Here is a 24,652-nt window from a genome sequence, read left to right as displayed (position 1 = left end):
TGAGGGGCTGGTACTTGTCTAAATAGACCCAACAACCAAATAAAAAGCCTAGCCCATTTTACCTTAATAGGCCCAAATACTTCCCTTTTTACGGAAGCCCAAGACGAAAAATAAACAAGATTTTCGAATACACCAGGCCCAAATTAGTAAAGTCAAATCATTACTTTGGCGGGAGCCAAAATTTGTAATAAGCCACTAAAATTATATTTCGGCGGGAGATGAGAAATTAACGGTGTGATATTTAAGCGCCACCCCAGATTTACTTCTGAAAATCCCATCCGCCACACTTTTATTCCCGAACTGCCCCCAACCCCTCTCCAAATTTACCATTTCTGCCATCCGTCATGGAACGCTCTCAGACGCGAACCGTCACTACCAAAAGAGGCTTGAAGCGGAAGCTCGAAGAAGGCTTCAGAGAAGAAAAGCTTGAGGGTGAACCGGACCGGAAAGTCCCGGCCGTCCTCGAACCTCAGGACGATCGCCCAGATCTCGTCGTTCGGGTTCGCGAGCAGGTTCAGATTCTGGAGTCCAAATTCTCGTCTGCCCAATCCGACCGCCTACTCGCCAAGCAGGCCGCCCATGGCCTCGCTCTCACCGCCAAGGAAGGTAGCGTACCCACCGTTTTCTTCTATTTTTGGCGGGTTGTTATTGGAGTTTACTTGTTTTTTTCATCTTTAAACTGATCGAAATCTTGTGAGATTGTTTGGAGCTTAAGTATTTTTTGGTAATTTGGATGCAGAGGAGCTTGTGTACATCTTGGTGGACTGTGGAGCTGTTCCGGCTCTGGTTAAGCATCTGCGGGCGCCGGCGGCTGACGGCCGAAAATGTCCGATCCCTTACGAGCACGAGGTCGAGAAATACTGTGCTTATGCCCTGGGACTTATTGCCATTAAGGTAAATTTAACACCTTTATTACATTAGTACGGTAACTAAATTTGTTTTGCCTGTTCTTTGTATCCATTTGTAAGAAATTTTTTGTGTTATGGTACATCTTATGAGGATTGTAAATATTTGGGGCATTAATTAATATTATGATTCTGTAAAAACAATACCTTCACTACAATACAAATGTTTGATCTCTTAGTGGGTAGCTTTTTCTTGATTTGGATTCTGAAAAAATTTGGTTTAATCTCAGTTTGTGTACTCTTATTTGATGGGTTTTGTTCTGTATCTGTGTTTATGTTATATAGCTGGAGTACTCAACAACTCGTGGTTGATGCCCGAGCTTTACCACATCTTGTTGATCCGTTAAAAAGGCACAAGCGGGGAAGTGGATCACAGGCACCTGATGCTGTGATCAGGAGAGCTTGTGATACAATTGCTCACATTGCCCGTGAAAATGGCAACACTAAGAACCTTGTCAGGTCTGTTTGCATCTCCTCTCCTGAGTCCCATATTAGAGAAGTCTCGGTACTTACCGCTTTGTTTATCTTTGGACTTTCAGGATTGAAGGTGGAATCCCTCCTCTTGTTGAACTGCTTAACTTCTTCGACACAAAGGTACAGATAGCGGCTGCAGGTGCCCTTCGGACTCTGGCATCTAAAAATGATGAAAACAAAAACCAGGTATTTAAGTTTTCCTTTTGAGATTTTACATAACTGATTTAGGAATCTTTAGTATTTAGCTGATTTGCATTGCAAAATTCCAGATTGTAGTAGAGTGCGGTGCTTTGCCTACCCTGGTACTAATGCTTCGATCTGAGGATCCTGTGATGTCCTTTGAAGCGGTGAGCTTTGAGATATACTTTATTTCTTCTCTCGTATTTTGAGAGTTCGGACCTCATTGTTCTGTAAGCTCTTGCTGAAATTTTGTGGGGTTTATCAGGTTGGTGTAATAGGCAATCTTGTCCACTCATCCCCACACATCAAGAAATTAGTACTTCTTGCTGGTGCTTTACAACCTATTATTGGATTGCTCAGGTGATTCTGAACTTTGTACTTTTTCCTTGAACGATCATGTTGTTGCTGTTGCTGTCATAATCATTTTTGCCTGAAAAATTTACTTATTTTTCAAACAATGACATCTCCTTTGTTCGTTTCTTTATTGACAGTTCCGACTGTACGGAGAGCCAAAGAGAAGCTGCTTTATTACTTGGTCAGTTTGCTGCAACTGATACAGATTGCAAGGTAAAATAAACCATTTTGGTTAAACTTGTATTTTTTACCCTCATACTCTTTTCGTAAGATGATTTTGTTAGATGTTATAACTATGTGGTCAATGCAGGCACATATTGTTCAGAGGGGTGCTTTAAAACCATTAATTGAGATGCTTGAGTCACCTGATCCACAGGTTAAGGAGATGTCTGCCTTTACACTTGGGAGATTGGCACAGGTTAGCATTACTTTTATTCATTGTCGATTCTTTAGTGCATATATGTATGAAGTATAATAAGGCAGTTGCAAGTATGATACTAGCATAGCGGCTGGTTTTTAAACAGTCCTAGAACTCATTTATACTTTTGTTTTTGTATAATGTATCTTTGATAGGAACCCTAATAAAGTTATGTTAGTTCGGATTGTTTTGTACTTTTAGAAAAGGTTAAGGCTGCAATATCATGGGCATGTCTACTTGTAATGCAAGTTTCTTTGTATTAGTGTTAAATCTCTTATTGGCTATGTTGTTTCTTCATCATAAATGGTCACTGGCATTTTGTGTGCTTTCTGTCATTAGATTATTTTACTTTGTTTAAGTGGTGGTTAATTTTTCAGGGAATATACAGCTTATTGGATTCCTCAATGATTCTTATTAGGAAATACATAACCAAGCTGGCATTGCTCAGAATGGTGGTATCATGCCTCTAATCGAGCTTCTTGGTTCAGAAAACATATCTCTCCAACATAATGCTGCGTTTTGTCTATATGGTCTTGCAGATAATGAGGTATCTCCCTGCTTCAGTTCAGTTTGTAGTGCATGCTGTTTTACTCAATGTATCATGTAAAAAGTGAGATTCCTTTTGCAGGATAACACTGCAACTATAATTAAGTTTGGTGGTGTTCAGAAACTTCAAGATGGAGCCTTTTAAAAAAACCTTTATACAGTTTTCTACTTGATATTAAGTTGGTCTTTGCAGGTCATGAATCATCCCCCCCCTCTCTGTCTAGTTCATTATAGGTTTATTGCCTTAATGTATTTTACTATTTGATACTTGCAGCAAACTAGGGAATGCTTGGCAAAGTCATTGAAAAGACTAGAGGAGAAGATTTGTGGACGAGCGAGTTCTTTCACATTGGACTGTCTTCTTGTGCTCGTATCACATGTTCATTTAGCATGTTCCAAATTCCTTACCTGATTTCCCTTGACAGGTTTTAAACCATCTGTTATATTTGATGCTGGTTGAAGATAAGGCCACTCGAATAGTGGCTTTATCTCTTGCTCGTCTTTGCCACTCTAGTGACAGGGAAATCATTTTTATTTCTAAAAAAGGTATGAATTTTATGCATTCAAATTTTCCTAGGATTCTGTTTATTGCATCTGTTCAGAATAAAGTATCAGAAGCTTATAATGTGCACGCTTGCTTGGTTTAATGGGGTTTTTTTCTTTCTTTGTTTACTCGTATGTTTTCGCTTAATATTGTAGTTGAATTCCCTCCAAATACAGGACTTTAGTCTATTGGAAAGTTTGGTTTATCTTACCTTGTTGATATTCATAATTTCACCACATCTGGTTCCAAGAATTTGATCTTTTGCACAAATTCGTTACTTGCAGGATTAGAGTTGCTCTTAGGGCTTCTTAATTCTCCACAGTATAAGGAGAAACGTGACGCTTCTTTGGCCTTGTACAAACTGGCTACAAAAGCTACTGCACTCTCTCGTGTGGATGCAGCTCCTCCATCACCCTCCCCACAGGTATCCTTTTGATGTCTAATTGGTTTAATGGGCATGTAATCTTGTGACTTTATTTTAAATCTGCTAGGAGCACTATATAATTTAGAAGACATGTACATATTTGGAGCGGTACTCTTGTCGTACTTTGTTTGTCATTAGATTAGCCATCAAATCTCGTGATGAAATACTCATTGTCTAACCTAGTCTAAGAAATGCTAAAAAGGCAGAACCCTTGGCCAAAATCTTCACAGAGTTCCTTATCATTTGGTAGTGCTGTCTATACACATTTTTATCCCTCACACATTCCTCTTAATTTCCAACCATTAGATCGAATGAGTTGCAGAAAATCAATGCACAAAATGTGTGACAAATAAAATTGAGTATATGAATAGCATTACCTGTGACATCCCACATTGCACATGGGAGTGATTCTTATATGTATATTTCCATCCTTACCTAGCACGAGGCTTTTTGGGAGCTCATTGGCTTCGGGTTCCATGGGAACTCTGAAGTTAAGCGAGTAGCGCGCGAGAGCATTCCCAGGATGGGTGACCCATCGGGAAGTTTTTGTGTGAGTTCCCAAAATAAAACCGTGAGGTCGTGGTCGGGGCCTAAAGCGAACAATATTGTGCTACGGTGATGGAGCGGGTTCGGGAAGTGGTCCCCCCGGGCCGGGATGTGACAATTTGGTATCAGAGCCTAACCCTGGTCGTGTGTGTGTCGACGAGGACGTCGGGCCCCTAAGGGGGGTGGATTGTGACATCCCACATCGCCTAAAGGAGTGATCTTTATATGTATATTCCCATCCCTACTTAGCACGAGGCTTTGTGGGAGCTCATTGGCTTTGAGTTCCATGGGAACTTCGAAATTAAGCGAGTAACGCGCGAGAGCACTCCTAGGATGACCTTTCTCATTTATGCAATAAGGACCAAAGGGAATACAATACCGAAGATATGAGAATACTGTGATAGGCTATTTGATGTTACGGATATGATTGGAGATGCCTCATACTCGTCGTCACAGATTAGAATAAATAGTATTGAAGAAACTCATAATCAATTATAAAAAACTATAATAAATTATAGCTGAAAATGAATATTGTGGATTAGTTTATAAATTATCTATCTTTCATAAATTGATCTGATAAAACTAAACTGTTTAAAATAAAATAAAAGACCTTTAGACCAACTTTTACAAATAGAACAAGAAGTCGGAGTAGGAATGGTATAATAAAAAGTTTTTATTATTACCGTGGGGATGGTAATAATAAAAACTTTTTGGAAAATCCTGATAAAAAAAAAATGCAAAAATAGTAGTTATTTTGGGGATGCAACTAATCATGAATTTGCAATGGATAATTAATAAATTTATGCAAAAAAAACAAAAAAAAAAATATCACAACAACATAGCAATAAATACAAATACAAAACAAGTCATTTTTTTCTCTAAAAAATCAGTACAAGATGTTAAATAAATAAATACAAATACAACATTTTACTTTGTCTTGTTGTCTTTATAAAAAAATCAGTATAAAATATTAATGTTGTTTAACCTTAACCGTTGGATGATTAGGAAGAGATTATCCTTCCTTTTCAATCCCTCCCTCCCACTTTGGTAAAAGCCTGAGCCCATCATACATCTATGCGACACCCTAGTAGTTTGCAACTTTGCACACACAGTTCCTCTTTTTTTTGCTCCAATCTCATTGCCTAACATAGTCCTCTTTAAATAATAACTTTGCACACACAGATTGCCGTTAATGTTTGTAAAAGAAAAAAAAATCGATTTTTACCAAGATGAAAAAAAAAAAAAAATCGGACCCATAGGAAAATTAGGGTTACAAATCGATGTTTCAAGGATGACAGTGCAACATCATCCTTCCTTAAATTAGAATTATCAGTGAATCTTTTATTACTACATAATTGAGGATTATTTAACCAGTGAAGCATCCTACATAATTATGGTGTTTTTTTTTTTTTTTTTTTTCCAAATAAAATATTCTTTTGATCAAATGAATAAAGACAAGAACTAGCTTCAAATGAATAAAGACAAGAACAACTTAAATCTCAAGTTCCACTTAAAAATAAGTTTCATTTTTATCAACAAATTACATACATATAGGCCTTTTAAATATTTAGTCCAAAATAGTTTGAATACCAGATTTTTGGTGGAAAATCTTTCTTCAAGATCCTCTTAATTATCAAACCCCACAAAATTCTTACCAAATGTGTGTAATTTACAAAAGACTTTCAAAAACAGAGCTGAAGTCCATAGCAGTCATGCAGATGTTTTGGTACAGTTCACGAAACTTTGGGTTAACTATAGCTAGCCACTTGTTTGGTTATATGATTCGTAGCCTTTGAATCAATGGCTACGCATATGCAATTTGCCCAATCTTTGGTGATATTAACGGTGCCATGGTAATCCTTAAATGGCAATGTAAAAGAATAAAATTTGTAAAGAATGGATAAATTGAATTTTCTTGCGTGACAAAAAAAAAAAATTAAATTTTCCAGTATGGCAGAAAAAAACATACTTAAAAAGAAAACATTATTAACAGATATCTAGATAAATTGTAATGAAATTTCAAAGATTTTTAATTCCTACCATTGAAACTAACGAAACGTGATTGATAACCCATTGAAACAAAAGAATTAGACCCATATGAAATTGGAGTTATGAAGGCAAATGAATATCCAATCTCGACGAGAAATTTTGCAGATTGCCATTCATGTTTGTAAAAGAAAAAAAATCGATTTTTACCAAGATAAAACAAATGAATCAGACCCATATGAAATGGGAGTTACGAAGGTAAATGAATCCGACTCGATGAAAAAAAAAAAAAACAGATTTTTAACATGAAGGAAAAATCATTTACACCAATCTCGAAGAGAAACTTTGCACTCTTTCCAACATTTTCCTACGTCTTCCTTCGTTTACACCAATCACCAAGGCAGACTGTCATTCATGTTTGTAAAATAAAAAAATCGATTTTTATCAACATATCTGGTGCCAAATCGTCGCCCGTTTGGAACCAAATGAAATGAAAAGCGAATGAATCAGACCCGACAAAAAAAGATTCGATCTTTAACATGAAGAAAAAAAATCATTTATATCACCAATCTCGGCAAGAAGCCTTGCAACTCTTTCAAACCTTTTCATGCGTCGCCCTTCGTATACACCAATCACCATGGCCGATGCCATTTATGTTTGCAAAAGAAAATTTGATTTTTACCAAGATGAAGTAAATGAATTAGACATATATGAAAATTAGAGTTACGAAGGCAAATGAATCATACCTGATGAAAAAAAAATCGATTTTTAACATGAGGAAAAAAAAAAAAATCATTTACATCAATCTCGGCGATAAACCTTAGAGACTGCTGTTCATGTTTGTAAAAGAAAACAATCGATTTTTAACAAGATGAAACAAATGAATTAGACATGAAATGGGCATTACGAAGGCAATGAATCAGACCTGATGAAAAAAAAAATCAGTTTTTAACACGGTAAAAAAAATCATTATTGGCTTCTCCAAAATTTTATATCAAAGAAGTCCTACCAAAGTTAAAGAGAACCAAGGTTATTGGGTTGATCATTGCTGATGGTGGATGTCTGCAGGTAGCCGATGTTCTACTATTTTAAGTTAACGGTTTGAGAGAGATGGGTATTCAAACATATTCGTTGGGTAAATTCTTGGGTTTTCTGTAGCAAACAGAAAAGAGTTATTTGTTTACCTTCACACAATATGGGAATGGATAAATTCTTGGGTTTTCTGTAGCAAACGCAATGAAGGTTTGTTACCATTCAGAAACATGAAAGAGCCACATGTTTTCAATGGACATGTAAACGAAAAAAGGTTTGGGGGTCTTTTCTTGTTGCTATATACAACAATGCTCTTGGTTGCGTAAGGTGTCACACATTAATATGTTCCGCTTCATAGAGAAGTTAAGTAAAAGTTCTGGACGTGAGTACTAACTAAATGTTCTTTCCCCGACTTAAAACGCTCATGGCAGATGATGGTTTCTTTGACGTGGCAAGTACAGGGCGCTATGAAGCTAGGCCGGTTAGCAAGATCGCTAGCAGCAGATGTGAATGTCAAACGCAGAGCCAAAGGACTTCTTCTGCGTGCAGTGGGGTCCTTATACATTCTTCTAGTTTTTGGTTTTGAAATTTCGATTTCACGAAACTTACAACGAGTAACTGGGGTAATGTTCGGCCTTCTCCTAGCGTTGCAGACTGTCAAAGAGGACCATGTATTCGTAATTGCAGATTTGTTCAGAAGCTTGCCGTTCACATGTTCAATGGGGATGGATGGTCATCAAGTGGCATTGCGTGTGTTCTCGGATTTTCGGAAAGGGAAGTTCGGTTGGATTGCACTCGAGAGTCCTCCCACATGATGTTTTATTGGGACGACTTGGTGGTAGGCAAGTAGTCAGGCTTTAAGGTCACTCTATAAATATCAAAAGAATCCAAAATTGCTGCAAACACAAGTTAAGCATCTTCATGGAGTATCAAAGTCTAGGCAAGTGAAGATGCCGGTGCCATGAAGGATACAAACCAGCTTCATCTTGGAGTGAAGATGTCCATTGCCGAGACAGATACTAAAATGGAAACCAAAACTTTGCACAAAACGAAAGCGAGATACTAAAATTATTGTTCACTCAAGTGTTTTACCAAACAATAGGATTTTTTGTAACTCAATCGAAATTCAGAAAATTCGTGTAATAAATGCTGAGATGATATGACAATTTGTGTCATCTCGCAACTGTGTGAACGTAAGTTGAATCTTTCTTTTTTGACTTCGACCAATTCTCTTTGATCCTGCAAGCTTGGATTGAGCGTTCGATCTGGACTCCTGCAGCTTCTTTATCCAGTTGAGAGCAATACTTATTGAATGTCTCTATAGTAACTTGCAGTCTGAAATCTATGGTAAACAAGAACTTGATTTCCAACCTATTCAACTCTGTTGTGCTCACTCCTCCCACTTTTGCATAGTATGCATTGTTGAAGAATCTGCAAAACCGCGTTCATCTTTAATGTCAGAAGGTTTCGCATAACAAAAACATCGTGTTCAGAAACAATACACATAAATCTGATTCTAAGATTTAATGCTTACGCGTCATCCATAAATTTCACTGCTAGCATTACACTTGTTATCAGTAGCCGGTGAACATTGAAAGAAGTTAAATGCACTTGGGTGCACTGAAGATATCGGTCAAGGTAGATCTGTGCAACAACGAAGCACGATGGGCTACAACCAGAGTACTTACAGATGCGATCAATATATTGTCGAATGCTCAGAGGGGGTGCTCTTAAACCATGATATATGGTTATAACCTGTTTAATTTTTGTTGTCTCCAAGAGCATCTCGTTCCTTTGAACATATCTCTCGAGAATGGACGAGAGAGGTGACAGCACCCGCGGAATTTTCATCACGCCTTTGCCCGATGTCTTAAGCCCCAAGGAAAGGTAAACATCTGGGCTTACAATTTCATTGTCGAGTGCTAAAGTTGCCATATTCAAGCTGGAAAGTAAAACATCGATTAGCAAACACGAAGTTGCTACCCTCTTTCTTTACTTGTCAAAACTAGAAGGGGCAAATCAACCCATTGGTTATTAATGGTTGCTCATTAAGATCCATTTAATTTGATTTCACCTTACACCGTCGTCACCACGACCAATCTCACCTCTATATTATGATGATATCAAATTAAATGGGTCTTAACAAGTATGCATTAACAATTCAATGAGTTAATTTGTCACCTTTGGTCAAAACTAGCACAAAACTCGTTCTAAAATTATGAACTTGAGATGAACAAAATGTCCAAATATATAAAGCTGATACGAATTTATCATCAAATCTTCAAAAATTTGAATCCCATGAACAATTTTTTCGATAAACTATAAGAATTTGAAGTCATAGAATCAAAGTATCTACATATAAAAAATGAACAGACCCAGAAGAGGAAATCAAGAAACTGAGCACACCAAGAGCAACCCACAAATTATCTGATCAAGAAAAATATAAAGGATAAACCTTTTCATCAAATTTTCATCAAATCCCAATCCAGAAGATGCAAGATCCAAATCCCAGTCACTAATTTAAACAATGCTGTTCATGCAGGACATATAAGGATAATTTATAGAGAGAGAGAGAGAGAGAGAGAGAGAGAGTTTTGCTTACATGAAAACAAGCAAAGGCAGAACAATATTAGTTCATGGAGTTTCTTCTGCCTTCTCTCTGGCGCCAAATCTCTTTTATGCAAATTATCTGCTGCAGTCAGGAGGAGATAGAGAGATAGAGAGGAGAGAGAAAGAGCTTTGCTTTGCTTTCTCAATGGAATCCCCAAGGCAAAGGCAATGCTACATCTACAACTACTCCCTCTCTTCCTCACTCTCTCTCTCTTCACATGGAATGGGAGGTCTGTCTGTCTATGTCTATCTCTCTCTAAATTAGCAAAAAGAAGGTGTCGGTGTGCACTCAACACCAATTTTTATTAGGAATAAGCTGCAAATACAAAGACTTCTTGTTATTCTTGCCTTCACGGTTGTTAAGCGGGACCCCCAAGACTATCCCTTTCCTTCTCTTTTCCACCGCAAGGGAGGAGGAGAGCGACTGCAGTCAATTTATAATTTCTAGTTATTTAAATTTCAGTATTTATCTTTTTGCAAATTTAATTTCATGTAATTAAAAACTAGGCCATGTAATTAAAAATTAGTTAGGCCATGTAATTAAAAGTTAGGAAAACTTAACTTTACGTTTTTACAGTTTACATCCTTCAAAACGTTAAAGGAAAGTGTTAATAAAATCATTAGGTCCATTATCATTACGTAAGATGTGAGATGGAAAGATATCAAATAAATTATCATTATACATCATATTTTCTTGTCAGATAGAAACCAAAAAGTTATTGTATCGAATTCAATATATGCATGTACATTGTATAATTTTTTGGGTAAAGCTATAGAAATTAAATTTGCAAAACTAAATGTTTTGTCATTAATATGAAATAAACACATTAATTAACACTTAAATAATAATCCAATTATCAACGACTATATCATTTAATTTACAAAATTTTATTTAAAAATTTAATCTTCTTCAAGAATCCTAATTTATTTCCTATCCTACATGATGAGGATTCATGTGACTAAAGAGTATCTTTTACTAATAAAAATATGAATAGTCCAAATTCATAATTATAATTTTATTTCCCCAGACAATGCCACAAGACAGGACATGACACCTTTTAGTGGGTCACTTGTAATGATAATGATTGGCAACCAATAATATATACTTAAAAAGAAAAAGAAGTGATGTTACATTACATGTAAAAAAAAAAACTAATAATAATGACTTGAATATTTTAAGTTTTAACAAAAATGATAAAAATATGTTATAAGTGAATAGTATCAAGATTGACTTTTTAGAGTAAAAATATGGTTTTTCGTTAAAGTGAACAGTATCCGAAATATTTCGTTAAAACTCTCTATTTTTAAACCATTTTTTATAGATAACATCATGTTACGTTTGATGGTTGGATTTTCTCTTTAAATTATTAAAAATAATTTTAATCATCAACTGTCACATCATGGTCTACAAAAAATGATAAAAATTTATCTACCTAACATTTTCAAAAAAAAAAAGAATTTCAAAAAAAATTTGTGACTGGGAGGAGAATTGGATTAATAAAGGTGTACTTGATTAATCCCCAATTGTTAATTAAGTTCAAATGCGTTTATGATTCATCATCCAAGTGGGGTGACTGGTTTTCTTCCTCCTTTCGTTTTTACTGTTTGATTGGATTTTAAATAACTTATCACTTTGGAAATGTCTAGTCTTGCAGTTATACTCAAGAGTTTCTCCTCATTTCAAACGTTTTGAGTGAAACAATTACAAATTGGTATATTCTTAATGATATTCTAAACTTTCACTGTAAGTAGACATCCAACATTCTACTGTTCATGTGATGAATACGACACTCTTGATATTACTCAAATCTTTCTTGCAACAACATACTACACTTGACATTTTACAAGTCATGTGATGAGTGGAACTAGCTGACATTGACATTCCACATTGGCATAGGGCTGAGGGTACAAGTGAACGTAAGGTTGAATGAGGCACTTTCGATATTACTCAACTTTTTGTAGTGTATAAATTGAGTACGACAAATGACGTGTATACATTGCTTATCACATCATTTTTGAATTGTATTATTAATAATATTCTAAACTTTCAGTATCAGTCAACATTTGACATTTTACCATTCACATGATGAATGAGACACTCTCAATACTTACTCAAATCTTTCTTGCAACAACATATGATATTTGACACTTTACAAGTCACGTGACAAGCGAAACTAGCTGGTATTGACATTGGCGTAGGGCTGAGGGGACAAGTGAACGTAAGACTGCATGTTTATTGTAAGTTTTTGTTTTGTTGGCATCCCCTCCTCATTAGTCCTCAATTCCAGGCCGAAATTACAGTCCGGTGGGTACAGCCAGCAGATGTCGGATCCGACCGCATTAGAAATTTGGACTGCAAATAATGTCGGTGCAGAAATAAATCGAAAAATTGTCATGTTGTGAAAGTTTAGGAAACCGCATCTTTGTATTGTATTATTGGTGAATCATTGAATATAACAACTTACGTGTATACATTACTTACCATATCATATAAAACAAAAAGATAATCTTCTTAATCATTGACATGGATACACTGTTACCTAACCTTTCGTGCCAATGAAATAAATGCAATGTATAAATTTTGTCTGTATATCCTTGTTTCATTAACATGAAATACCACGTGCCGTTGTTTATGTGTGTGCATGAAGATGTCCTTCAAGTTCAACCGTACATAATAAAATTTAAGGCCCAATCCAAATACCTAAACCCAATGCCAAATCCCAACTCAATGAATCACTTCCAATGAATATCTCAGCGTGTTTTTGATGAAAGTACTTAGCAGAAGTACTTTGTACAAAAGCAATTCCAAACAAATTCTAAGAATAATCCCACACTGAAAATCTAGAAAGATATACAAAATGTGTTATATATAAATATTGTCTGTGAAAAAAATGTGCACAGATAATAACTGAGAATCTGGTAAATGGGGGCTTCTTCATCTTGTCCGAGCTCTCTTCACCAACTGTGAATACGGTGACATCATGGCCGGAACCCAGAAGCTCTTTTGCGAAGTAGAATCCGATCACCGTGTACCCGCCGCTGTTGGTGTTGACTATTAGGACCTTTTTCTTTTCCCCTGCATTGGCCCGGATACTGAAGGAGCAATGATTGAAGCGCCTGGAAGTTGCAGGGTGTGTAAGGAAAGAGTGAGAGTTTGAAAGGGAGGAGGAGAGAGTGGAGAAGTGAGAGGAGGAGGAGGAGAGAGAGAGGCGGGGGAGAGGAGAGAGAGACGGTGGAGAGAGGTTGGAGGGTGTGGAGGAGAAAAGCACTGAGGAGGAGGATGAAGCAAGAGTGCCCATTGATGACTACCAGTCTAGTTGCTGATTAATAATGCTATTTTTACCATGTTTTTATATCACATTCATATACCACCTTATGTGGCATCTGATGTGGACAGTCACATTATTTAAATGAATTTAAATTAAATTAAAAACCATTTAATAAATCAATAATTAAAAAAAAATGCTGCAATTAAATGGTGATTGTAGCATACGAGAAGTCTTCTCCTTCCTTTCCCGTTCAATCCTGCTTCTTCTCCCGTTTCTTCTTCCATGCCACTTGTTTCATGCCATTTTTTTTCACCCCAGTTTTTTTTCACGTTAGTGTGAACTACCACAATCTCAACTAATTCTCATATGGCAAAGATTCATTGACGTCGACGATCACAATTGGATGTCAGTGCAATTTTCACCAATTCGCTGCAAATTTTTAGGCTTTATAACAACGGCATAGCTCAGAAAGATGTGGCCCAAGAAATCAGTGAACCGAGAGGGGCTTTCTACCATTTCAATTACTGCAACAAGGATATTTCTGGGAAAATTCGGATAAAGTGTGTGGTGTGTCCGGATTTTGACCTTTGCATTGAGATCTTCTTAGGGGTGGTTCGGTATGGGATCCCATACTAAAACCCTTGTCTCGATTCCCAAACCGAAATTTTCGGGAATTCCAATTTCAATACCGATCCCAAACCAAATTTTTGGGAATCCCAATTTTTGGGATTTCGGGACAAATCGGGAATCCCTAAATGGTTTTGGGCTTTTGGACAAAAATTTGACATATTATGCTTTTGGGCTAAAATTCAACATTTTATATTGAAAATTGACATATAGGCAAGCCCAATCTGCCAATTTGTTTCTACTAATTTGTGCACAAATCTACTAATTCAAAAGCATCTGTGCACAATCTGCCTATTCAAAAGCAATCTGCCAATCTGTGCACAATAGCATCTGCCTATTCAATTTCAACAACACATGCCTACTCGGTTGAGGCAAACAGAATTACCTTGTCCTTGATGTCCTTGTGGCATTGGTTTGTTTGTACACCTTCTCTGTTAACAATAACACACCAACAAAACAACATTCTGTTTGCCTAATACCCCAAGTAATTCTCATAAAAAGACAAAAATTTTGATCTTGCTTAAAGTTTGATCAACATTGGTAAATATTGGTCGCTAATGTGACATCCATTTTATTAATAATGGCTTCCTACTAGAAGAGAATAACCTCCACGGCTCCACATATGCTATTAAACCAGAATCTGAGAAAGTATTAAATCGGAATCTGAGAAAGTATTAAACCAATCTGCAAAAACCCAAGAACCCAAGAACCTGAACCATTAGATCAATTAAATAGAATCTGATATGTGAAACCAAACAAACCCTAATCTAGAATTCGAAAATTAAATTTCAAAAACCCTAATCTAGAATTCGTAAATTAATTTTCACAAACCCTAAATTAAATTTCAAACCCTAAATTAATTCCCATATTTATTTACCAGTGTCTGAATATGAGAGATAGAATCGCATGAGAGAGTCAGAGACTCCTGAGAGAGAGACCTCATATCGGTGGTAGCTGTGACTCTGTATCGAGAAGGAAGGGAGAGACAGCAGTGGATGATCCGCGTATGATGGTGGGTCGGTGAATGGCTGGCCGGAGTTGAATTTAAGTGAGACTGAGCTGAAAGAGAGACTGAGAAATGAAATGAAAGTTAGAAACTGGAGTGGAGTTAGTTCAGTCCTCGATGGGGACAAACAAAGCTGAAACTTGAAAGCCTAACAAGGAATAGATGGACGACATGGATTAATTTGAAGCAATCCAACGGTTCAAATTAATTCTAATTATAATTAAAAAAAAATATATATATATATATATAATAATTAAAAATATATATTTTCGGTTTGGTATGGGAATACCGAAATATTGGAAAGGCAATCCCGATTCCCATACCGAAATTTCGGTATTTTTTTCGGTATGGGAATACCAAAATTTTGGAAAAATCAGTTTGGGAAATTTTTGGTTTGGGATCGGTATTTTTTTGGTTTGGTTTGGGAATTTTGGGAATTTTTTCCACCCCTAGATCTTCTCTATTGGAGCTGAGCTTTCACCTCACAAATGCAATCACCCTTACAGGGTTGTGGTCAGTCCCCCTTTACATTTTCAAAGTTGTTTTATTTCTGATATCTTAGACTAGTTGAAATTGCTTGAAGAAATTTTGAATTTTTAAGCTTTGAATATAGCTAGAGCGGAATTTAGAATCCGGAATTGGAAAAAATGGTGAGACTGGGATGACCTTAGAGTAAAATGCATTAAAAGGGAAAAGATTGAATCGATTTTCTGACCCGAATTGAGGCTCTATATACTGCCTGCAAATAAGAATGTTTTCCTTAGAATGCAAGCAATAGCCCATTTAGATTCACCTGAAATATGTATGTAAAACAGCTATGAGTAATTGTTTTATTTGTGTATATAGTAATTTTTCGAGCTTGTTATTTCATTTGTTATATTGTTGTGATCGACATTATACATCACTTCGTGTTAGGGATAAAAGATTTTTTGTTGTGGGGGTTTGTTTTTTCAGCCATTGTAGTGCATACACTAGAATTAAGAGATTTGCACATATGACTAGTGTATTTACATTGATAATGTGGTGTAATATATAAACTTGTATAATTATGTTTTATGTTTTAGGAACAGGGAGTTCTTCTAATGAATTTACTGAAGAAGATGTAGTTTAAGTGAGTTCTTGTGGTTCTTATGGTATAATGCTCTATCTGTAGTTCTTATGGTTTTTTTTTCTCTTTCTTTAGGGTCAACAATATCCATATTGGAATGGAGGTTATAGTACTTCAAGAGGAAACGATGACCAAGAGCTCAACTAAGCAGTGGAAGCAAAAATGAAAGCAATTTCTTTATGCAGTTTGAGTTTTTGTGGATTTGGAACCTATTTCTTCTAAACATAGATTTCAATGCATTTCAAATATTTTGTAACAGCAGCCAGTATGCAGACGTGTTACTCTTCTAATTCTTGTTATACTGAAAGTGGAGTTTAATCAAGTTCTTATCCGCACTCTAGTCACCATCAATGTCATATGTTCCTAGCGCTACATAACTGACAAACTAAAATGGTTTTGTTGCTGCCGTTGAGTTCGTGTTACTATTTTTATGATATATAAACACAAGCAGAGGTATATATGATATCATACATATATATGCATATTTCGGTGCCTGGCTGGAGCTTCGGAAGAAGTATAACATTGCCAATTTTTGAAGGGGCTAAGAACTATATACATGACTCATAACTTCTTGGACAATTTCATTGATTTGTTTTTCATATAGAATCGTATTTCAAAAAAGGGTCGTGTGTTTGCTCACTTGCACCTATTTTCAACAATGAAAATGATGATGGTGCTGGTATTGGAAAGCCTGACCTAGCTAAGGCTCAAGATATTGAAATCGGCGATTACCAAAGGTAAAATATTATAATCTCCATACCAAAAAACTTAGTTGATCAACTTGATCTTAATATATATTCTGACTTGAACTGTAAAAAATTACCTACCTCGGTGAGAATTTTGATATGATTCGAATCATAAAATTGTTAAGTTCTGGCAGATGAGAAAGTCAAAGAGGATTGGGCCGATCCATATCTTCTACACTTTGTAGTGAAGTTGTAGTCTTCAAACAAAGACTCATCACGCAACTAGTTAAAGTTTTCTCACTAGGTCCTCATCTAAATGTGATGTCTCTCTTTTTATCAGGTGCACAATCCATATAGTAATGCTGATGGATATGGTGAACTTGACATGGTCTCATAAACTGGCTAGTTGTTGGAAAGCCAACTTGCAACTTACACAGATAGAAGTCAAACTCCCCGTTTTTCCGGTTCTGGAAAGGAACTGTACTCGGGAATGAGAGCGGTTGTCTTCTTATATTGCAAACAATGTTACAAAGCACAAATACTTAAATTAAACATTGATCCATCAATCAATACTACATAAATAAACAATGTTACGAAGCACAAATACTTATTCGGCAACATTGAAATTGGGAAACATGACAAAGTTGATTGCATATATGTACTTGAAACTAGTGTACCTAAACGGATGACATATGGTCATTGAAAAGTGACACCAGAAATCAACATATATGTGAAATTCTCCTTCGGTGCTGAACTTGTCATCAATCACCACATTTTTTTTCCACCTCAATGAGAGAAAGCCGAGCATCTTCCCAATCTCTTTGCCGTTGCTTCCTTATGAACTCGTTCGCCTTGGCCATCTCATCAGTTATGAACTTGGTGATGAGTATATTTTATATTATATATTTAACCCTATTCTTAGTATATTTTGGTTAATAATTTGGAAGAATTTTGATACTTTGAATTATATTTCCAATATAGGATTTTCGAATTCCTCTGGAGCAAAACATGGTCAAATGGACGAATTTTGGAGTAATTCCAATTGGAGGACGTTCGTGAGTCACTTCGCTTGATCGTGTCAAAATATCAGATTTTTCTACCAAGCGAATATTTTCTGGTAATAAAATAAAGGAGTAATGTGCAGTGCTGGAATAGTGACGTTTCGGGCTTGAATTGCATTTTTGGAGCCCAAGATGACCTCGGATGTGTTTGTGGCCTTCTGGAGATGTGTTCAGAATGTTATTATCTTTAAAACAAGCTATATTGGGCCGGATTTGGAGGTGATTTGAGGCTAAAACGTGGCTGAACAGTTTTTGTGCAGTTTTTCCTAGGTTAATTAGGAATTTATTTTCTGATTTATTTTATTATTATTTAGTTTCTTAGTGGGAATAAAATACTGGAGGGTTAGGGTTTGTGTGTTAGCTTGAGGGAGATATAAAAAGGCTTGGCCGTTCTTAATTTGGGGGAGGCTTTCTTTTATGCAACTTTGGAGATACAGAGAACTTGGTTAGGGTTCTTGGAGATTTTCTACTTTAAGGTGTTTTCATTCCTTTTATTCTTAATAATATGTTCTATGATTTCAATTATGAATATGCGTAACTAATTCCTTTTGTTAGGGTGAAGCCGTAAGCCTTAGCATGGATATGTGATTTTTATTTAATTGCTTCTGATTGATTGCATGCATACTTTGAATTATTGATCACCGTGATTAAAACTATCTAATTGTCTTAATGCTTGATCACCATTAGGATATTTAGAAAAGTAATTTGATGCAATTTTGGTCGGAAGGTTCCCTGAAATTGATGCTGGCTTCTTGTGATTAATAATTGTAATTTCACTTAAGATGAACACCACATCTTAAGGGTTGCATGGTTTTTCAAAGGGTTTTCATAAAGCATAATGAGTCTCTTATGTTCAGATTTGATCCGAACGTCCGGACGGGTTGCATGTTAAATATACGTTCTATGTTGGAGGTTCCAAGTAGAATATAAATTAGGAAAACCTAACCTTCAAAGTGGCATGTATAGATCATAATTAATTGATAAAAATACATAGGATTGCTAGGTGATGGTGAAACCCTAGTGTTTTCTTAATTTGATTTGTCCAAAACAGTTTTATTTTCCTTTCATCTTTAATATTGCATAGTAGCTTATTTTTATTAATTAAATTCGTTTTAATTTAAGTAGGTTATAAAACCAATCATCTCAACTTTCTGCTTTACAGTAATTAATTAATTTAGTTTGTTTCGAATTATTTAATAATCCCTGTGGAGAACGACCTTACGAGAACCACTTATACTACAACAACCTTGTCATTCTTGCAAGTAATATAGGAGTTTTTAACCCATTTGCGTGTGTGGTAAAATCTCTATCACTTGGCAATGATTGAGACCAAGTTTGATTCTTTATCTTCCTATGAGAAAACAAAACCAAGATCTATAAACCCTTTTAGCTCTTCAAACTGAAGGTCTGTCAAACTCTTGCTCTCACTCTTCTTCTTTCTTTTCCTCCTCCTTTCAACTTTCTTTTGTGGTTCTTCTTCTGAATATATCTGTTTCGGGTTTCCGATTTCCTTGGCTTCTTTTCTGGAAAGAATTGTGGAGAGCTTCGATTTGTGGATGACATAGTTCGACGAGAGAGTGCTCGTATTGGAGCTCAACTCGTCGCTCATGGACTTGGTGCAGTAATTGCAATGGTAGAAAAGCCCATTTCGGTTCACTGATTTCTTGGCCCACAGTTTTCTGGGTTGTGCTGTTATTCTCTGCCACCTCCGCCCCCGAAGCCATTCTCTTTCTTTTGCCCCTACTGCAGATTATCCAACAAATAAACAACTTTCTGTGAGACATAATTGGGAAATTTGGATTGCTTAATTATCTGATAAAGCTTGAAAATTTGCAGCGAATTGGTGAAAATTGCACTGACATTTGATTGTGATTGTTGACGTCAATGAATCTTTGCTGTATGAGAATTAGTTGAGATTGTGGTAGTTCACACTAACGTAAAAAAAATTGGGATGAAAAAAAATGGCGTGAAAGAAGTGGCGTGGAGAAGAAACGGGAGAAGAATCAATATTGGATGGGGAATGAAGGAGAAGACTCTTCGTATGCCACATTCACCGTTTAATTCCAGCATTTTTTTAATTATTGGTTTATTAAATGGTTTTTAGTTTAATTTAAATTCTGATTAAGTTAAATGATGTGGCTGTCCACATCAGATACCACATGAGGTGGTATATGAATGTGGTATAAAAATATGGTATAAATAATGCTATTCTTATCACAATTTTATATCACATTTCTTTATCATCTTAGATGGCAGATGAGTTGGACAAGCTACATCATTTAATTCAATCTTTTTATTAATTAAAACACTTAAATAATCTTAGGTGGAAGAAGGAGACTCCTCGTATACCACAATCATCATTTAATTAACAATCTTTTTATTAATTATTTATTAACATTTTGAAATTAAATGCTAATTAATTTAGATGATGTGATTGTTCACATCAGATGCCACCTAAGGTGGTATACAATTGTGGTATAAAAATATGATAAAAATAGCATTATGGACCCGAGAAAAATGAAAAAGATAAAAGGAATAAAAGTACAAGAGAATATTCCTAATTCAGAAATTATACACGTGTTGTCCAATAAATTTAACATATATTTTATCGAGACAAATATACTCGTATTGTAATATGTGTTTTTTTTTTTCCTTCAGGCAAGGATATTGTAACGTGTTGAGTTTATAATATTAGCATGCAACGAGTAAATGTTAGGGTAAGACGTAATAATTCCTCCCATCCCACCTCAATAAAGAGAGATAATTCAATGTGCTCAGAACACGGACGGTACGTCATATGTTATTATGCAAATAGAGGAACGCTTGAAAAAAGAAACTTTCCTTAAATTATACAATGACTTATGATGTATCGCTTGTGTTTCGAGCAAACTAAAAAGTTTCCCCTAAAAAGCCAACTCCCTTTGTTAGTCAAGAATCTTGAGATCAATAATAAATTGATCGATTTGACTATTTTTGTAACGTTGGCATTCCTCTCCTCTATATATATCAAACTAGAATATATGTATGAAATATCCCACATTATCTCAAGCTCCTCCAAACCCCCAAAAACTAGCCGTTACTCTTTTTTCCTCTGTTCTCTCTCAAAAATGGCAGCTTCAGTCGACACGCCGTCGCCTATCCACCTCAACAAGCAGTCACTCATGGATTCTTCTTCTCCGGTATTCAGCCCCTCCTCCGATAAGCGCTTCTGGAGCTCTCTCCGCAGCCGGATTGACGCGCTTCTAGATGATCGCAGCATCACAATCCCAATTGCTCAGAACCCACCAAATGTTGATCCGTCTCGGCCAATTCAAACGGTGAGTTGTTGGTTTAACTGTAGAATTTTGGTTATTGTTCAATTGGGTTATCTGCTGTGGTTGTGAATTTGAAAGTTTTTACATTTTTTTTTTTATGGGAAAAGAATGGCGGAGGATCGAAACGAGCAAGAACGACGAAGGAAGACTCATTGCTTTTGATGAGAGGGTTTAATTCCATATCTCACACTCTGGCTCAGCTCTCGAATACTTTGGATAATGCTCTTCAGGTAAATTTCTACCCTATTTGTAGCTAAGATTTGAACTTTTATGTCAGATTTGAATTGGAAAGAGTTTAAATAGGCGATTTTTCTTGGGTACGAACATGTACTAAATGCGAAGACTTACAAATGATCCATGTAGTACACCGTATGAGACCGAGCAGACGGTGTAGTACACCACTCAATGGGTGACGATGATGTTATTTTTAGGTGTTCGTATTGTAGACCCTATATAGTAATGATTGAAATTTGTTTTTTGATTGCCTGAACTGTAGAAATTAGTCGAATCCAGGTGGGATTTGAGCTTATGGGACTACTTTGTTTGCTGTGTTTGTATAGGGAGCCAACGGTCTAGCTAAGCCACCTACATTGACGGAGATATTACATAACCACCTGAGCAACTCGGAGACGAAGAGTAGAGAGAAGGATTCGGAAGAACAGCAGAATGCAGAAGATTCCAATGTTGGATTGAAGAGGAAATTCGATGACAGCCATTGCTCAGAGGAACAAGGAGATGAATCCCAGAAAGAAAATGAGAAAGAAGGCCCGAGAGAGGGTAAGCTGAAGGAAGCGAAAAATGTAGGTTTCTCTGTTTTGTTCAGTGTCAAAGCTTTGATGAGTTTTGAGTTGATTGCTAATTGTGTGCTTATGTGTGTTTTATCTGTCTACAGCTTGCGATTTCTATGGCAACAAAAGCAGCTTCGTTTGCCCGGGAACTCAAGTCATTAAGGTTAGATTTATCCTTTATGCAAGAGCGCTGTGTTTTGCTGGAGGAGGAGAATCGGAGGCTTCGAGACGGGCTGGATAAAGAGTTAAGGCCTGAGGAAGATGATCTGGTGACGCTTCAGTTGGAGGCACTGCTAGCTGAGAAATCAAGACTAGCAAATGAAAATTCAAACCTAGTAAGGGAAAATCAATGCCTCCACCAGCTTGTGGAGTACCACCAGCTCACCTCCCAAGACCTCTCTGATTCATATGAACAAGTTGTACAAGGGTTGTGCCTAGACTTCTCGTCTCCTCCACGACCGACAGCAGACGAGGCAAATGGTGGAGATGGTGATGCTGCTGCTGATAATGAAGTTTCTCAGAAACCAAGAAGTAATCTTTTAGGGTTCTCTGCTTCGCTTGATGATCAGTAGCAGAATAGTTTTGCAGATTGTTTCTTCGGGGTTCGAAATAAACTGTTGCAGATGTAAATTTTGATGCCATTGACTTCTATTCTGTGATTTCACTGATTTACCAGAAACATAAGCACATGATCTCAATGAAAATTATATTATCGCTTTACTTTGATTTTCGGAACTTCGTTTCCCTACTCAAATTATATGTTAAGGTGATTTCAATGGAAAATATCTTATAATCCAACCTTTTTCCCATATAAGTTTCAAAAACGAGTTCGGATACCAGTTCTCAGCAAGGAAACATATCAGATCAAGGAATATTACAAGTCAACATTCTTCATTAACTACCACGAAAGTTACGATTCATCATTCAAGCAAGGAAACATACATCATACGGGTAACCAAGTACTAAATATTAACAACCAACCAAAGTTATGCTTCAATGTCTAAGGCTACTGCCTACTGGTTTCATGTTTTACAAGCTAAGCCAATCCAGCTACTGTTTAAACCACCAGGACGGCTTCTTTCTCTAGATGCTGACTTGCGATCTTGAGCAGAATCCTGAGGAGAAAGTGCATCACATGCTGCTTGAGATGAGAAATTCATAAATGTTTCAGTAGCCTTCGATAAAGTTGAGACCAAAATCACGTCCTTCATTTTCTCCATCACTACAGAAAATGCATGAGTCCCTTTCTCAAACTACAACCAAACAAAGTAAACATGGCAACCACTCACCGCTCGACATATGTAACGTTTTTTTTTTTTTTTTTCCTTTTAAACCTATGAATGCTGGTATAAACTATAATTTCAAGTTTGGCATGAGCAACTTCCAACTTTGAAGTACGCTTACGGTTTTCATTTGTCAAGGCTTCAATCTGCACATGTAAGGGAAATGTCATATTTCCTGACTAGAAGATAGATAGTTCATGATGTCATATTTCATCTTCCGTCTCACTATCACTAACGTACACAGGCTCTATGTCCTGGTTTTGAACAGGCGTAATGCTGTTACGAAGGGGCAGAGAACGCCTAACAACAGCATTGTACTTGTTGGGTCTCTTTCTCGAATGAGATGGTTTGGCAGATTTTTCTTGCATCCTAAGGTTTGAGTTAGTTTTCTCCCGTGGAGGAGGGCCAGCGTTTTCGGGGTGCTGTTCCACTCTCTCAGGAGAAGGATTTGGTCCCCCAGGCTGTGGTTCCTTAGTTTCTGATGATGCATTTATAGCCTAAGGCTTTAAATTCAATACCAGAATCATGTACTAGTAAAATAAACCATAATTAAGCAAATAAACTAGTATTTGCAGCCATAATATCAACACGGAGAAACAAATTAAAACAAGATTCCATTAAGAATGCAAAAAAATCAACAAAAGTCATAGCCCGAATCACTTTTTACAGTATATTTATAGTTGATAAGAACTGATTCGGGCTCTGACTTTTGTCATGTTGGTGCTAAAGGAGGAGGGTGATCATTTCCTCTTCAATTGGTGGTTAATATTACTCAAATCTTGATTAAAATTCAACGTACCGATCCATGCCATGAAGGAAACTCCGAAGTCCACATAAACGTATTATAAGGGTGCCTTGTTTTTGAGAAAAAGTACGCTATTCATTGACAATTTTCATTGTAAAAGAGGACAAAGTGCATAGCATAGCCTCGTTAAAATTTTGTTTAAGAGTTTTCAACCCAACAAAAAAAAGGTGTACGACGAACAACTAAAACAAGATTAATCAGATAATACAACAATTCATACGTACATAAACTCATTAAGTGCAAGCTACACTTATATGTAAAGCAAATCGAGCAAGACAGTGCGCATCACCATTGGCCCGACCTCAAATAATATGGGTAAACCGTAAAACCATCTCCAATGGCATATACAAGCAACGACTTCACATCCTCAACAACATGACCAAAAGGGGAAAATGTCCAAAATGGTGTTTTACAATAATCAACAACCAAGCCTTATCCCACTAAAAAGGGTTGGCCGTATGAATTTTAGAATACTACTGTGCTCGATTTTGTGTTATGTCCTTCGTTTCGTTAACTCCAAGTACTTTATATTTTTTTTCTTAAAATGGTACTTTGCACCCGAATATTATTTTCACTAACATTATCAGTTTCTCTAGCGACTGGACTAATTAACTAATGAAATTCATTATCAATACCAATTAAGATCAAAGGACTACAATTAAGCATTTGGAAAGTTAATCTTGAAG

At 36.3% G+C, this 24,652-nt stretch overlaps 5 protein-coding genes across 5 annotated transcripts; 3 read left to right on the top strand and 2 right to left on the bottom strand.

Annotated features, from left to right (window-relative positions):
* The first annotated feature begins 240 nt into the window (after nucleotides 1–240).
* Nucleotides 241–921, top strand: LOC148697729 (ARM REPEAT PROTEIN INTERACTING WITH ABF2-like). Its single transcript, XM_088690191.1, has 2 exons — nucleotides 241–606; nucleotides 740–921. Exons 1-2 carry the CDS (start codon nucleotides 345–347, stop codon nucleotides 919–921), a joined length of 444 nt encoding a protein of 147 aa, XP_088546317.1. The 5' UTR covers nucleotides 241–344.
* A 198-nt stretch (nucleotides 922–1,119) lies between these two features.
* Nucleotides 1,120–8,603, top strand: LOC137714643 (ARM REPEAT PROTEIN INTERACTING WITH ABF2-like). Its single transcript, XM_088690559.1, has 10 exons — nucleotides 1,120–1,364; nucleotides 1,445–1,565; nucleotides 1,649–1,726; nucleotides 1,825–1,919; nucleotides 2,051–2,126; nucleotides 2,224–2,331; nucleotides 2,750–2,878; nucleotides 3,303–3,423; nucleotides 3,706–3,845; nucleotides 7,841–8,603. The coding sequence occupies exons 1-10, from the start codon at nucleotides 1,180–1,182 to the stop codon at nucleotides 8,222–8,224; spliced, it is 1,437 nt and encodes a 478-aa protein (XP_088546685.1). The 5' UTR covers nucleotides 1,120–1,179; the 3' UTR covers nucleotides 8,225–8,603.
* LOC137716534 (cyclin-P3-1) lies at nucleotides 8,448–10,324 on the bottom strand. Its single transcript, XM_068455988.2, has 3 exons — nucleotides 10,012–10,324; nucleotides 8,944–9,351; nucleotides 8,448–8,840 (listed from the first exon to the last, which is right to left on the bottom strand). Exons 2-3 carry the CDS (start codon nucleotides 9,342–9,344, stop codon nucleotides 8,582–8,584), a joined length of 660 nt encoding a protein of 219 aa, XP_068312089.2. The 5' UTR covers nucleotides 9,345–9,351; nucleotides 10,012–10,324; the 3' UTR covers nucleotides 8,448–8,581.
* A 10,438-nt stretch (nucleotides 10,325–20,762) lies between these two features.
* On the top strand, nucleotides 20,763–22,604 carry LOC148697728 (uncharacterized). Its single transcript, XM_088690558.1, has 4 exons — nucleotides 20,763–21,093; nucleotides 21,198–21,320; nucleotides 21,651–21,890; nucleotides 21,983–22,604. The coding sequence occupies exons 1-4, from the start codon at nucleotides 20,797–20,799 to the stop codon at nucleotides 22,448–22,450; spliced, it is 1,128 nt and encodes a 375-aa protein (XP_088546684.1). The 5' UTR covers nucleotides 20,763–20,796; the 3' UTR covers nucleotides 22,451–22,604.
* A 296-nt stretch (nucleotides 22,605–22,900) lies between these two features.
* LOC148697727 (uncharacterized) lies at nucleotides 22,901–23,996 on the bottom strand. The gene is given in 3 exon segments (XM_088690190.1): nucleotides 22,901–23,131; nucleotides 23,233–23,658; nucleotides 23,961–23,996. Coding segments are annotated over 3 exon segments (693 nt in total).
* Nucleotides 23,997–24,652: the final 656 nt, after the last annotated feature.

This window comes from Pyrus communis, chromosome 3, assembly GCF_041283825.1.
Source record: "Pyrus communis isolate YQ-2024b chromosome 3, ASM4128382v1, whole genome shotgun sequence".
Lineage (NCBI taxonomy): Eukaryota > Viridiplantae > Streptophyta > Magnoliopsida > Rosales > Rosaceae > Pyrus > Pyrus communis.
Note: the sequence above shows the minus strand (reverse complement) of the source record. Positions and strands in the feature narration are given on the sequence as shown.

What these genes read in the sequence shown, in the direction of transcription:
- LOC148697729 (XM_088690191.1), top strand. Translation starts at nt 345, where the DNA reads ATGGAACGCTCTCAGACGCGAACCGTCACTACCAAAAGAGGCTTGAAG. An exon ending in CGCTCTCACCGCCAAGGAAG is followed by an intron (nt 607 to 739) that starts GTAGCGTACCCA and finishes ATTTGGATGCAG; the next exon opens with AGGAGCTTGTGTACATCTTG.
- LOC148697728 (XM_088690558.1), top strand. Translation starts at nt 20,797, where the DNA reads ATGTATGAAATATCCCACATTATCTCAAGCTCCTCCAAACCCCCAAAA. An exon ending in CGTCTCGGCCAATTCAAACG is followed by an intron (nt 21,094 to 21,197) that starts GTGAGTTGTTGG and finishes TTATGGGAAAAG; the next exon opens with AATGGCGGAGGATCGAAACG. An exon ending in CTTTGGATAATGCTCTTCAG is followed by an intron (nt 21,321 to 21,650) that starts GTAAATTTCTAC and finishes GTGTTTGTATAG; the next exon opens with GGAGCCAACGGTCTAGCTAA.
- LOC137714643 (XM_088690559.1), top strand. Translation starts at nt 1,180, where the DNA reads ATGTTATATAGCTGGAGTACTCAACAACTCGTGGTTGATGCCCGAGCT. An exon ending in CACTTGGGAGATTGGCACAG is followed by an intron (nt 2,332 to 2,749) that starts GTTAGCATTACT and finishes GATTCTTATTAG; the next exon opens with GAAATACATAACCAAGCTGG. An exon ending in ATGGTCTTGCAGATAATGAG is followed by an intron (nt 2,879 to 3,302) that starts GTATCTCCCTGC and finishes TTCCCTTGACAG; the next exon opens with GTTTTAAACCATCTGTTATA.
- LOC137716534 (XM_068455988.2), bottom strand. Translation starts at nt 9,344, where the DNA reads ATGGCAACTTTAGCACTCGACAATGAAATTGTAAGCCCAGATGTTTAC. An exon ending in GTGAAATTTATGGATGACGC is followed by an intron (nt 8,841 to 8,943) that starts GTAAGCATTAAA and finishes GCGGTTTTGCAG; the next exon opens with ATTCTTCAACAATGCATACT.